Source organism: Staurois parvus, unplaced genomic scaffold, assembly GCF_062004578.1.
Source record: "Staurois parvus isolate SC_StPar_1 unplaced genomic scaffold, SC_StPar_1.0 ptg000679l, whole genome shotgun sequence".
Classification (NCBI taxonomy): domain Eukaryota; kingdom Metazoa; phylum Chordata; class Amphibia; order Anura; family Ranidae; genus Staurois; species Staurois parvus.
In genome coordinates this window covers 1956567-1971567 of record NW_028318475.1, presented here as the reverse complement: position 1 = coordinate 1971567, position 15001 = coordinate 1956567, and the positions used below count along the sequence as shown (strand labels likewise).

General features: G+C 40.4%; 1 protein-coding gene across 2 annotated transcripts in view; it reads right to left on the bottom strand.

Moving 5' to 3' along the window:
- Positions 1-14530, bottom strand: part of PPM1K (protein phosphatase, Mg2+/Mn2+ dependent 1K) — a 28407-nt gene extending 13877 nt beyond the window's left edge. The window contains exons 1-4 of one of the 2 annotated variants that reach the window (XM_089652323.1): positions 14379-14530; positions 9407-9929; positions 9205-9305; positions 1422-1587 (exon numbers count right to left, since the gene is read on the bottom strand). In XM_089652323.1, the coding sequence (XP_089508449.1) occupies positions 1422-1587; positions 9205-9305; positions 9407-9852 (713 nt within the window). In that variant the 5' untranslated portion in view covers positions 9853-9929; positions 14379-14530. The remainder of the gene's footprint in view (positions 1-1421; positions 1588-9204; positions 9306-9406; positions 9930-14378) is intronic. The other variant, XM_089652324.1, reaches the window with a different exon arrangement.
- Positions 14531-15001: the final 471 nt, after the last annotated feature.

The following is a 15001-nucleotide window of genomic DNA, read 5'->3' as shown; positions in this document are numbered from 1 at the left end:
TGACCTCACTAATAGAACTCCACACTGCTATTATTTTGAACATGCCCCTTTCAATTAGTGATTCAATTACACAGAATCAGCAGCATGCATGTCATGACTGTTGGATTTCTATTGCTCTACTACACCTGCTAGTAAATTATTTGCCATGTAGAAATATAATTTCTATAAAAAAACAGTGATTGATCAGGTTAGTGATGTCTGACTGCTATTATTTTGAACACAACTGTATATACACAGCCATTTTCAGTCTAGTCTAGTCATGTGATCCACCAGCTTACGCTCCCCAGTGTCAGGGAGCAGCTGCTGCAGGTGAGAGGAGGGAGCGCTAACAATGGAGGGGCCATGGGAGTCTACAGGTAACAGCACAGCTTCAGGAATTCAGAGCCAATTCACTGTCAAGCGCTTCCTTAAGCCATCCATACATGGATCGCCATTAGGCCAGTTCAGCAAGGATGCCACTTCTCTACTACCAGCCTGTCAGATTTTCCATGCCAGATCAGAACCACCGGTTATAGCTGGCAGCGCTGATCAGTGTATTCTGACAGTGGGGAAGTCTTCCCGCTGTTAGAACACAATACCAACGGGGAGGATCCCCCATCTACCTCGATTGTGTGGATGGGGGAAAGCAGGTCTGTTTATCAACTCAATTTATGGGCTACTTTACACAGGGGAGTTGGAGCTGCTAGGACACATGCCTGGACCAGACCAAAAAAGGGTTAAGTACTTAGACCTTTGTTATACATGCTATGCAGAATAGGTAGGAGGGGCAAAGAAGATTTTTAAATAATGGTTAGCCTTACTACTAAAAAAGGACAGCTTTGCTTTTCTGTGCCTCTTGCTCGAAAGACCCCTACTGCCCTTTTCCAAACCCTGTGCATTACAAGACGCACCTTTGATCAGCAGTTTCTTGGGTCCCAATACTGCAACTTACCAACAGGCTGCACTCTGACTTTGTGCTATAGGCTTGTACATATAGCTGTCCTTTGATTTCTCCAGCACAGTGCGAATAAGATTTAAATCAGGCCTAGTTTAAAACCCTGCCAACTGGCTGAGGTGAATTCGGTTGAATGGGAAGTTCCAAGTTCTGGCTGCTAATATTACACGACGGATGGACGGACGGACGGACACGAATTTAGAGCGGACTTTGCTCCTAGAAAGCTATGTATTTCAGCTTAACTACTACTTTTTATTCATTACAGTCAGCATATTGCAACCAAGTCAGCATCTGAGTAAAAACCCACTTTAATAAATTATTGAGCAAGGATTTCAATCCAATGAATTTTTGGTAGTGTCTCATGATGTGCTACAGAAAATGTCATATGTATATGTAGAAGAGTACAGAAGATTGTAAAGTACTGCCCATACATAGAAACTTCAAGACAACAGGATTGCTGTACCACAAAGGAAATTGAATACTATACCGTTGTTTTTCCTCCTTTCTCTCAGGTGTGTGATCAATTGTGAGCTTCACAGGTTTTCCCTTCCGACACAACAATGCACGGCTGTCACCAACACTGGCCACAACTAGCTCAATGCCATCACGCAATAAAGCCACTGTTGCAGTGGTCCCACAGTTCAAGAGAGTTGCTAAAATACCATAAATAGAACCATTATTACAACAATAATATTGGAGGGTGCATTAAAAGTACAATACCAATAATAAGTCATGATTATTTTGCATTCCTAACTATGTTAGTAGAAAATGTAAAAATCAGCATGCTGAATGAAGCATGGCACAAGGCACAATACATGCATCATAAAGACCAATAGGGTTCATCTAATGCAATTCATTATACAGGAAGTAGCCCGACAAATTTGAAAGACTACTCCTCAAACAAATGAGATGTATCTGTTTTTGTAGTGCACTGGGGATGCGGGTTATGTTACAATTAACTAAATTTCTACCGAGAGGCTTCTATTCTGCACTGTTAAAAGTGGAACTTTCAGCATTAAAGATGTGTGAACAGGCAGGAATTTCAATGCAGAAGAGACATACTTTGTCTCTTCTGCATTAAAGTTAGTTTCTTACCTGCCTGTCCTCCCTTGTACAGTGTGTCACGTATATGCAGCTCGCTGTACACATTCACCAATGCTGAATCTGTCTGAACACCCCACCTGGCCAATGTCAGCAGCTGACGTTTGAGACTCGGAAGCCAGCTGCCTGAAGATGTCAGCAGCTGTGTGGGAAGCTTGGGGACGCCACATCGCTGGAGCAGAGTATAGTTCAGCTTTAAATAAGATCTCAGAAAATTAAAAAAAAAAAAAACGGAGAAATTAATGCTTTTTAGAAGTCGGATATGCATATATAGGGTGTGTATTTACAATACAAAGTTGCATATTGCAAGGGAATTTTTCTCTAGATCTTCGAAATATGGTGGAATTTTACTTTCCAAAGAATACCCAAATCATACGCAAGGAAAAATAAATAAAGGGGAGGAGAAAATGTATTTTTGCTGATGGAAGTTAGCAAAGCTTCATCTCATTTACAAAGCTCTATGGAATATTCACTTTTCTTACAAAGTGAACAGTCCATTTGCCTTTAGTAAGCCAACCCTTGAAGCACACATTTCAAGGATCTCAAATTACTTGCAATAAGCTGCCTATATTATAACCCTCAACATCTGAAAGACCCCTGGGAGAGGCACCAAGCCAGCAATGGGTGCAGAATTCTAAGAACCTTATTACACATTGTTTGCCAAGAAAGGGAGAGTTTAAATTTAACAATTACAAAAAATATGGCTGGCTAGAGTCAAAATGTATCATACTGTGGATCTATAGCCAAAATTTGTTTATCGTTTTGGAGTTGGAATTTTAATCTGTCAGGTTCAATTGCTGTTTGAGGCTCTGTTGGAGGGATTTCTCTGCTTCCTGTATAGTAAAAAAGGCCTTCATCAGGACAAGTGAGGGAAAATCTCTTTAACAGCAATACAGACAGAAGTTTTGGGGGTTTTTTTAGTTAAAAGCATCTGTCAAATTATTGTGTTCTCTCTTCCTGTTGCAGATGTTCCCCTCTCTTGCCTTCCTGTCTGATAAAGGTGTCCCCAGAATAGAAAGGCGAAATCTAACATAGCTCCAAGTAGCAGTAAAACCTGACAAATGGTCTTTTCCCATTCTATCCAAAAAGAAAAAAAAAAAAAAAAAAAAATTGTTTGGGGTATAGATACTTTAAATCCCAATTGAAATCTACTACTGAAATGAATTCAGGCTGCATTAAAAAAATATAATAATAATAAATATTATAGTAAAAAAAAGTCCCCCCCTCCCTTTTAATATGCCATTGTGCTGCAGCTTGGGTTAAAATGCCTAATGCCAGCAGCACGCTGGAGAGCCAGACTGCTTAACACAAATTACAGACCTGCAGTGGTCCGACACATTTTGCACAGTGCTGCAACCAACAGCACTACTAAGGAAGCATAACCATCATTTAATGAAGCACTGTGTAGAGCATCAGACTGCTGGAGAACTGGACCTCTGTGCTCCTTGTTAAGTAATCTGGAGGTTCAGATTACCGAATTCAGCACAGGGCAATTGAACCCTAGCTTCAGTACAAAAAAGTCCACATAACTTACAAAATGACTTCCTGATAATATAGGGATAGATTAAAATGTGTAGTTATATAGGGTTTTTTACTTTTTGGTAGAAAAAAAAAAAAAAAATATGGTATGGCTCAAACTGCACCACACAGACACTGCATGTAATGTGCACATGAATGCGTTGAGATTCCTGTGCAAATCAATGCACCGCACAAAGAGCATAGCACAAAGGCAAAATGTGGGTAGACCTGTGTTACAGGATAAGTGCATTTAAACTTTTCTGCACATAGCATTTTTTAGAAAGAAAGGCCAGTAATAGCATCCTTTATGTTGTAATTTTAAGACAAGGGCATTGCTTTAGGATACATTTTGTGCTCCCCATACAGATATCTGCTTGTTGATAGTTTCCGCATGTACTGTGCCATGTCATAATGAGAACGTTCTAGGTAGCTAATGATTTAAACATTGTTGCTTTACAAGTATGATTTTTGATATAATGCATTAAAGCAGGTGTTATTACTGTTCTGTGAAGCCAAAAAATAGGTCAAATCTGTAACTGCATGGTGGGGGTGGGGGAGAATTCCACACAAATTGTAATATACAATATACAGAAAGCCACAAGAGTTTTATCAGCTTCTTCTAATATTTTATTATTGATTTAATTGGTGCAACTGATTCAACGAGTAAGAATGAAGAAAATAAAATCATGCTAGCCCTGCGCTTTGTGCAATACACATTTGTACCAACTGCCCCTATTCCACTGGTCATGATTTTCTTTAAGCAGAGATCAGGACTTAACAGATGAATTAAGTGCGGCTTAGTTCTCCTTTTACTATATGTTAGGAGTCATGTATAAATGGCTCTTGTCTATTTGTACAGTACCTACTGTAGGTTATAAACCCTTAGTTCTGGATGGACAGTTGGATGCAGGGTAGTTGAAAAGGAATGGAGATAGATGACTATCTTCTGTTTTAAGATGACAACTGCTGAAAATGGAAATATACATACATCAAGGGTTTCAGAAAGCTCTAGGAAAACAGTTCTTCCAGTTGCTTAGAGACAGCTAGTGATTGAAAATATAAGAACGGTTTCACACTGATGCGATGTGGGAAACGCAGTTAGTCCTGTGCGTTTCCCACACTGCGATCGCACGGCATCCGTGCAATCTGCTGAGAGTGTAAATGTTAAACTAACGATACCCAAAAACAGTGCAATTGCCAGAAATTGGATCACATTGGTGCAGGGAAAAAAAAAAAAAAAAAAAAGAAGTGGTTCAGATGTGATGCGATTTGAGCCACACAAAATGTAAGCTCAAACCGCACCGCACAGAATTTGCATGTGATATGCAAATGAATGCGTTGCGATTCTTGTGCAAATCACATGCGGTGTCTTGCACCACACAAGTGTGAACCTAGTCTTCGTGTACAGACTTAGTTTTTTTTTTTTTAGTTAGCCCTCCTGTCCCTGTGACACCCACACAAATACAGGAAACATGGTTGTCACAGGAACAAGAAGATGAAGACTAATAAAAACCACTCTCAAAAGTTTTAGATCTCCTCAGCCTACTAAAATGTGTAGTACAGGTCCCCAATGGAGAGATTTTCTATCACTTCCGGTTTTCACTAGAAAACTAGCTCCGGCGAATTAACTGTAAATATAAAGTAACTGAACTCACCAGGAACTAGAGACAGTGAACGTTTAAAGCCTCTCCCCTAACTACAGAACACATAGGAGAGATAACCAAACATAGTGAAGAAATAGTAATAGTACACTTTTATAAATATTAGGAGTAGCTGATTTGATAGGGAAGGCACCGATTTACAGAATAGCAAAAAGCAGTAAGAAGAAAAAAAAAAAAAAAAAAAAAAAAAAAAAAAAAAAAAAAAAAAAAAACACAGTTAGAATTTCCCCTTATTAAAAAACTCTTGTAGTTGAAACAAAGAACATTGCATCATTCTTACATCAGGAACAAGGTAACTAATGAAAGCTACTTTGGTCAAACCAGTCCAAAACGTGTTTAACTGGTTTTAAAAGACGGACCGAATTTACTGTGTATAGGGGAAAAAACCCCCAACACATTACATTTAGACTGATCTCGCCGTCAGATCAATATAGGACCTTGAGCAGGCATGATTGATGGATAAATAGCTGCTCAGGTAGTTTTTCTAGTACAACCAAATTCCACAGGGTGGTGTTTGTACAAGCTGAATTTACATTCCAGGTTAAAATGCACAACACCTGCTTTAATGTATATATTACAAAAAAAACAAAACAAAAACAAAAACAAAAAAAAAAAAAACACCACAGGCTTTGACAAAATGAAAGAAACTAAAGCGATCTTATACATTGCTGATGGTGTATTCCTAGATTTTGGAACAGATTGCGGGGCAAAATGAATTACAATTTAAAATGCCCTTTGTAAATATTCATAATAAATTGTTAGGAATGCAAGAATCCAAACCGCTTGTTCTTTAGGTAATCGGGAAATCACAAGTTTTTTCAGGAAGTATGTGCCAAGACAACTGATAATGTGCAAAATATAAAATCACTGATTGCACCAACGTATGTGGAAATCATTGGCAGGTAAAGTAAACACAAGTTCAGGTCTCCTCTTCCTATAATAAAATAAATCTATGGTGTATACCTTAGGTACTACCTAGCTTTACACCACAACCTGCCATACAAAACAGAAGACATTCAGTTTACGTTGTTCCAAAATCTAGAAGTGCTAGTTTTGTTATGAAAGTGATAAAAAGTGTCAAGTGTGCCTAATTTGGTGTCTTGCCGAAAGTAATTGTAGCCATACGTAAATTATAGTGTAACAATTTTCTGTCCTTTCAACAAAAACAAAAAACTAAAAGATCTTTCAAGATATCTTAACACTCACTGGACATTTTTATTTTACGTCATGCTCATCTCAACTAATGTGACAAAGTGGATGTTGGGACCTTCCTGTAGTCCAGGCTAGGAACCGCTGGACTCCTTCACCTGGGACAAAATCTAGGAGATTTCCCTTTCCACTGAAGCCCAGCATTATAACGTCCGGGGCCTCCAAGTCTAGAGCTGCTCTCCACGTGCAGTCTCTGCCATAAATAACACGCACACAGAGGCAAATAGGAAATTCACCCAGGGGGTTGTCAAACAAAACAGGCCTGCAACACCAAGATTTGTTAAAAAGCTGCAAGAAACAATGCATTGCATAAATGGAAAGAAAAAAAAATAAAGCTATACGCTTGATCACTTGATGGGTTATTTCAAGGGGATTCCCAGAGTAAATCAAAATGTAACCACTGCTTTGAGTCTTCTGGTGTTAAAGCATACAGGTTACCCTCCCATTTTTCGTTCAAAGAGACTTAGGAGTTTTTTTTTTTTCCTACCCGTGGTAGGAGATAATCTAGATATAATCTTGAAAACAGTTTTATATCTGAAAGATACATTTATAGCAAGCCTGTGCCTATTCAGCAATTTGAATATTGTAAAACAGTAATTTAGCTTTCCTGCTAAAACGGTACAGTGGAGAAATTCATCCTCAAAGCTCACAAACAGAAGCTATGAAATTGTATTATCCCATCACTGCTCTCAGAGTACCTGATCTATGTGCACAGAGATCAGAAGGCTGCCCAGTCAATGCTGAGAGGGGGAGTTTGCGTAGAGCTGCTGTGAGAAGCACCTTCGCAAATTTCAGAGCTTCTGCTGTGAATTTGAGGATGAATTCCTCTCCAGTTCCTGCAACTACATTGGCCAGTAAGGGCTTGAATAGTTGTAGGTAATTTTTTTTTTTTTTTTTTTTTTAACATAATGGAGAAGAATTAAAATTTAATTTACAGTCCAATTCTTCACTGGAAAAAAAAAATGTAAACAATTTTAAATGAAGTTGGTATTTTTAAAAACAATTAAGGAGAAGCACTGGTCAGATTTTAGATTTAGCCAGGAAAACCCCTTCAAGTCTTTAACAGTCTTTTCTCACACAGGATGTAGATTAAGAACCCTACATATAGGGCCATTATTGCTTAAGTGATAACAGCTTTTTGTTAAAGTCACTTTGATTTCAACTGTAACAAACATATTTTTCTTCGCAGCTTTCGGTCTGTCTTAGTGTTGTAAGCTGAGCATTTCATTTATTTAAAAATTAAAAAAAATAAATATATAATACAAGATATAATGGCCTGATGTATCTAACAAAAGGCTATGCAACAGAATAGGTTATCTATATAAAAACAAACATACAGGTAGTAAGCTCTAAAATACACTGAGCTGACAAGTGAACTGTGGTCATCATCACTCATGTGCCTGTACCTCATGTCCATTATATAGGGAGAGAACAAACAAAATCTTGATTTGTAACAAATTCAAAAACATTTTAGAAAAATTCATGTAAGTGCAAAAACAAATTAAAGTTGAGAAGCCATAAACTGCATATTTCCCATGTAATATGAATACAAGACGAAAGTGTCTTTATGAGCCAAGAAAGCCGATAGGATAAATTCCAGTTCACAGAATGGCTGCCTATACTATGTATAGCTTGCTTCCACAGCTTACTACAGCATTTTTACAAGCAATACTTCATCCCTTTCTATATACAGCATCTAGTATAATATAGTACAGTTTAAACAAATTTAAAAAAAATGGGCAAAATGAACCCCAGCAGCTTAGACATAGGGGGGCAGATAGTCAATAATTTGACCACCAAATGTACTCCTTCACCCTGGATACATACATTTCCTTCACAATTCTAAGAAAATAATGGAGGATCAGACAAGAGTTTCTACTAAAACCAATTCAACATTAGTCTAATAGAATGTTGGAAATATCGGAACTTGGCATTTCATGCATTAGCTGGTGGCAAACGTCAGTCGATTGCTTAGAGCCAGAATTAAAATACTAAAAAAAATGTAATTAAGTGTTCAAGCTCACGGTGATGGACCTTTGTATTAATTCAGGACCATAATACATAGGATAAAGGAGGTCCACTATGTATTGTACAATGTATTTTAGAGCATAAAATATTTAGGAGCACAAAACTCCATCAATATTAATGTAACATTTAATTTATCATAAAAGTCTTACAATAAAAAGCTAATGCTGGCAGTAAAAGGTTTAGAACTATTTTTGCTCAGATCTTATGATTTTAATGTGTGCATAAGGCGCAAATTACAAATCCAATTAATCATTATTCAGGTAGCATTCGATTCAATGTGTAAGTAGCAAACCAGAATCATACCCACACAGAGAAGGCATCATATGTTAGGGTTCCCTACCCCATGGAGGTGCATCACAGGTTAGACCTTTACAAAAGCATTCCGCAGTGTTAAAGCCAATTGCAATGTTAAAAGCAGGCCTCTCGGAACACCTCAGATAGTGTGCAATAAAAAAAAAAATAAAATATATCGACAAAAACCTGTGATTAATTAGAGAACATATATAAATGCAACATTCAAATATTCACTGAAGGTAAAATCTGGCTAGTGCTCATGTTTTATATACCGGTAATAATTGACCACAAGTAAATGTTTGGCAAATGTCAAAATGACTGTTTTATACAACTGCCTCTAACAATTCTACCAGTACTGTACCATATACCAGCAATAGACGTCCCCCTCCATCCCTACCTGACCATAGTTTCCTACACTGAACAATGTAAATTTTCGATCAATGTAAATGGAGAACTTACCATCAACAGATAGATGGGCCTGTCTTGCAAATGCTTTATCTATTTCTAGAAAAGCTTTTGTCAGCACTTTTTCCATATCTTCTTCCTGTTTGAGGATTTCCCTGTTGGTAAAATATGCATATTATTACGTTACATTCAACATTGACACAACCAAAATTAGGAATACTCTACTGAAAGGCATAAAGAATAAATGCAAGCTTACTTGATATACTGTGCCATGAAACGGTCACAAAAATCTGCTGCTCCAGCCCCTCCATGCCCATCATACACAGCAAAATACAAGACATCATCATTTAATTTGGCATAGTCGAACCGATCCTCATTTTCCTTCCTCTTCCCTAGCTGTGTAGAACAGCCAACCTTGGATAAATTAATGTGTGGAATGAGCTTGCCATATTTAATGCTGGGTGGAAGCTGAATAGGTTCATCGATTCGATTGTCCCAAATGCCAAATGAGTCCCAGGTGGCAGGACGCCCGCTACTGTCCGGGTCAAAGCGTGATGAGAACGATCTGCGGCTGACACTGGGGCAGTGGCAGGCCGATATTATGCGCGTGTTATCTTGTAATATGCGGGACTTCAGCAAAGCTCCTCTTCTCACCTGTGACCCTCCATGCCTTACAAAAGTAACCAAGATCGCTGTTGACATTCCTTGACTAAACAGAGCGTACTTTACAGAATAAACTTGCGATCTTTGATCTCTTCAGTGTATTCAAATGGAGTAAACTGCAAATTAAAAAGAAAAACTGTTTACTTTATATACCAATGCTGTTAGCAATCAAAACTATAAATCCAACAGTGTAAGATACCTTAAAGGGGAGCTCCACCCAAAAGGGTAAGTTCAGCTTTAAGGACTGCTCCCCCGCTACCCATTAAGGATTGGCATCTTTGGGGGGGCGGGAGCAGGTACTCAAATTTGACAGGTATCGGCTCCCAATTGTGGTCGGACCGCCTAGGCGATGGGAAACAGAAGGGGGTTTATTTACTAAAGCTGGAGAGTCCAAAATCAGACTCCCTTCTGCATAGAAACCAATCAGCTTCTAACCTCAGCTTGTTCAATGAAGCTATGGCAATGAAACCTGGAAGCCGATTGGTTTCTATGCAGAAGGGAGTCTGATTTTGGACTCTCCAGCTTTAGTAAATAAACCCCAAGGTGTCCTCCCTCCCCGTAGTCTTCTGGGACATGTGACAGGTTCCAGAAGACTACGGGATCATTCAGGAAGTGCAGTGCTAATCGCACATGCACAGTGGGTACCCAGCTGTGACGCCACAAGCAGTCACAGCCGGGTGCTCACACTGAAGATGCCGGCCTCCAGGAAGGCAGGTGAAACGGGCTGTGGGGGACACACCACGGGACCGAGGGACAGGTAAGTGGCTGTTTTTTTTTTAAAGTCAGCAGAAACAGTTTATGTAGATGCTGACTTATTTTTTGACAGGATGAGTGGAACTACGCTTTAAGTACAACTGTTAGGCTGGCCATACATTATACAATTTTCTTATTCAATTTCCTTCAGATTCACCTTCAACTATGTAGTGCAAGGGCCTGTCTGATTGCATAAAATTGAAAGTGTTAAGGTTTAACCTCATATTATATGGTTTTGGTAAATCTAAAGGAAACATTGTACAAAACAATTCTATTATGGCCAGCTTTAGTTAATGGAGAGCTTAGCAATGGCCAGCAAGTTTTATGAAGTGTTACACGAACTTATAGATTGGGGGTTGGGTAAGGAATCACTCAAAAGCAAAAACCCCCATAAAAACCACACCATTGCCTTTTACTAGCTTGCCTATCAACCTAATCCAAGCGCTTCTGTGTTATCTGAACCACACAGACAGAAAAAAAAGAGTTCTGATGTTACTCGGACTTCAGTGATTGCATACTTCCAGGTCAGTGACCCACGTAATATTGCAGCATATGCTGACAACCAGCATTTTCAGAAGGAGACCAGCAATGTAGCCTACTTAAGAAGAGCTCATTGTAATCTAAAAAAATAAGGTAATAAAACTCAGCACAATGTGCCATTTGTCTGCCAAATACTATGACGTCAGTAACACAGAAATATACTGAAGATGAAAATACTCCTGGTATTTATGGTTCATCGTTAACCACTTGCCCTCCAGAGAATTTATGCCCCTTCCTGACCAGGCCATTATGTGTTATGGTGCTACGTTACTTTACAATTGCGCGGTCATGCAACACTGCATCCAAAAGGAAATTCATGTCCTTTTTTTCCCCCATGAATTGAGCTTCCTTTTTGTGGTATTTGAACGCCTCTGCGTTTTGGGTTTTTTTTGCGCAAAAAAAAAAAAACTGACAATTTTGAGAAAAAAAAATATATTTTTGACTTTTTCCATTAAACACGTCCAGTAAAGTTTAAAAAAGAAAAAAAAAAACAATTAATTGGTTTATGGGAAAGTTATAGCGTTTACAAATGGCGGTATATATACTAGGATTTTTTTTTTTGATCAAAGGGTTAACTGTGCCGTTTTACCATAAGCCGTGTGTGCTTCACTGTAAGCACACTGCTGTGCACAGCCATGCAAAGCAGTGTGCAGGAGAACTGCTGTTTTTACAGTCCCCCCCATATCGGAGATGCTCGATAATCACTAGGCACCGGCGAGTAATCACAGGCTGGGACCCAGTGATTGCCAGCCATGGCCGCGAATGGTGGCATGGGTAGGGCACACATGCGCCCCCCCCCCATCCACAAATGCAAAATCACATACATCTATCTACACACACAGACGTGATTTTGCGCACCCGTGCCGCCCTGTAGAAGTATTTCTGCTATAGGGTGGATGGGCAGCGGTTAATATGGTGAATATATGACTCAAACAAGCCATGTGATTTCAGCCAGACCCATCAGTATAGCGAGCCAAACACACAGAGAAAAAAAAAGGATAGATCAATGCCTAGCTTTCAGGGTCAGTTCTCACCAGCCAATGAGATCAACACAGTGATTATTATTATACAGGATTTATATAGCACCAACAGTTTGCTCAGCCCTTTACAATATAACGGGAGACAATACAGCAACAATACAGTTCAATACAAGAGGGATTTGAGGGCCCTGCTCCTTGGAGCTTACAATCAAGGAGATGCTTTGAGCTTGGTCAATTACACCTTTTTGTTTTTCTTTTTAAACAAAACTTTAGACTACTTTCACACTGCTACCTTTCAAAAAATGCACATGCATTTTTACAGCATTCCCAATGAGTTCTGCACCTGTGATAAAAAATTGCCAAGAAACATGCCAAAAACGCAACCACAGGTACGTATTTGATGTGTTTTCCATTCATTCCAACGGGAGGTGCAAATTTGCTGTGGTTCCTTTTCTGCACCAAAAATACAGCAAGCAGGATATGCAACAGACCCACAACTGACCAATGTGAAGATTTCCATAGGACTTCATGGTCATGTGATTTTCTTTTTTTTCACAAGGATCAGTGTGAAAGTAGCCTGAGAGGTCACAAAGACACTTCAGCCTGGGTTCACATACACGCGGTTCGGTAGATCACATGTGATTCGCACAGGAACCGCACTCCTATGCAAATCACATGCGATTTGTGTGCAGCGCGATTGGAGCCATACATTTTGTATGGCTCTAAATCGCACCGCTCCAAAAACATGCAGGACCCTTTTTTTGGGTCTGCACTAGAATCGGATCGCACAAGTACTCACACCGCTAAGCTGTTAGGACTTGTAGTTTCTCTTTCACAGAACACAGTGAATGAGTGATGTGGCCAGGCAGGCCCCCCCCCCTAGCAGTCAAGGGGGGGCTGGCCTGATCACAACATGTAACACCAGGAATATGGGTGTAACATTGTTTGAAAGGCGAACTTATCCTTTAACAAAAGCTTTGTTTACGTAGGGCTATGTAAACAAAGCTTTTGTTAAAGGACAAGGCAACACCACCCCCCTCCTTCCCTCTCACCTTGTCTACTTTTGGTCAATCCAGTTCCTGCTGGGGAATTCCTATGAAAATGAGTGGAATTTAAAAACACCAGGACTACAAATCTACACTGGTTATTACATGCTGTATCATTGAACAGAAGATCTGTTCTTTTTATACTGGATTTCTCACAGCCTATGAAACACACTTTGCCTTTTCCTGTATACCCAACCGGAATGTAGAATTGAAATAAAAGAAATACACACACACACACACACGTCTAATCCACATATACACACACACTGTATAGAACTGTATACTAAGTCAAAGCCATTTTATTTTAACCTGCATGTTGTGTTGCAGTTTTCGGAATCAAAACATAGCATTCTTAACCACAAAAAGGTAAGCTCCCAAGGTATGCAGAGCAGTCATGGTAGTGGAAGGGATATTCTGCAAGCCATCATTGTGGCAATAACCTGCCTGTATACCCCAATATAACAGGATTCTGCCAGCAGTCCCAGTGCAGACCTGTGAGACTCACTCCTGAATCCTTCATGTGGAAATCTATAGCTGCAAGCCTGCCATGTCTGATCAGAACTGGGTCACAGCTGTGCCTTCTATACAGACAGCACACAGGAAACATCAAAAGTGGAATAGCAGTGCACAGGAACCAATCAGCTCCTACCTACCGTTTGTTCAGATAACCTTTGTAAATGAAAGACAGAAGCCGATTGGTTGCCGTGCTCAGCTGCCTCAGTTTTGATACACTCTTCCAATGAATGGAGTTTTGATACACTCTTCCAATGAATGGAGGCCATGGCTGAGATTCCATGGCGCACAGATACTATGTAAACAGATAGGATGACCTGTTGTATTTGCTCAGTTCTATGGAGATCACCGTGTCACTAGCTTGCAATGACTGATGGGGACACACACATACAGCGATGTTTGGGGAAGCTAGTTATCACCTTGGAACGTTCTAGATTCCAGCCAAGTGACGTCAAAGCCCGAACACCAATACACAGCTGATAGGAGGGAGCCGCCATCACCATACAGTACCATGGTCTCCTCAGTGTCTGTGTACAGCGGACACACCCACCCCCATACAATGCACGGCGTAATCACATCTCCTTATCAGCAGGCAGGGAACCTATCTCCAACACCTTATCTCCCTGAGAGCCGGACATTCCTACACATGCAGGCCAACACCCAACATACAGCAATACACGGGAACGGAGCCTTGCCTCCCGGATAAATACAACACACAGCGAGAAAACCTTACATGGAACGTTCACAGAAGGCCGCCTCCGTAAAGCTCAGGGCTCCCTCACCCTCTGCTGCGCCAACCAGAAGACTGCCACCGGCACAGATGTTCTTACTTCTTATCCCAGTGACTGCTACAGAGAAACTGAAGCCTCCACAGAATGCCGACCAACCAGCTACCGCTATTCCCGCCCTTCTGCTGGAGCCAGCCAATAGCAGCTAAATGTTAGAGCCGCCGCCTCCACGACTTGGCGATTTACCAGAGAGCCGTACAGAAGGCGGGGCGGGGGTGGATCCCGTGACAGACAGTGGGCCAAACCAGTTCTCAGTGCTTATTGGATGATTGAGTCTTCAGTAACCAATAGGTGTGTAGGAGCGGCAGGTCCGGACCCCCCCCCCCCATGGTGTGTCTTGTGTTGTGCTTTGGGTTATTTGTAATCATCACCGATCACTAGTGTTGTGGGAGAGAACATGCGACTGTGTCTGGTGCTGGCAGAGAACATGCGACTGTGTCTGGTGCTGGCAGAGAACATGCGACTGTGTCTGGTGCTGGCAGAGAACATGCGACTGTGTCTGGTGCTGGCAGAGAACATGCGACTGTGCCTGGTGCTGGCAGAGAACATGCGACTGTGTCTGGTGCTG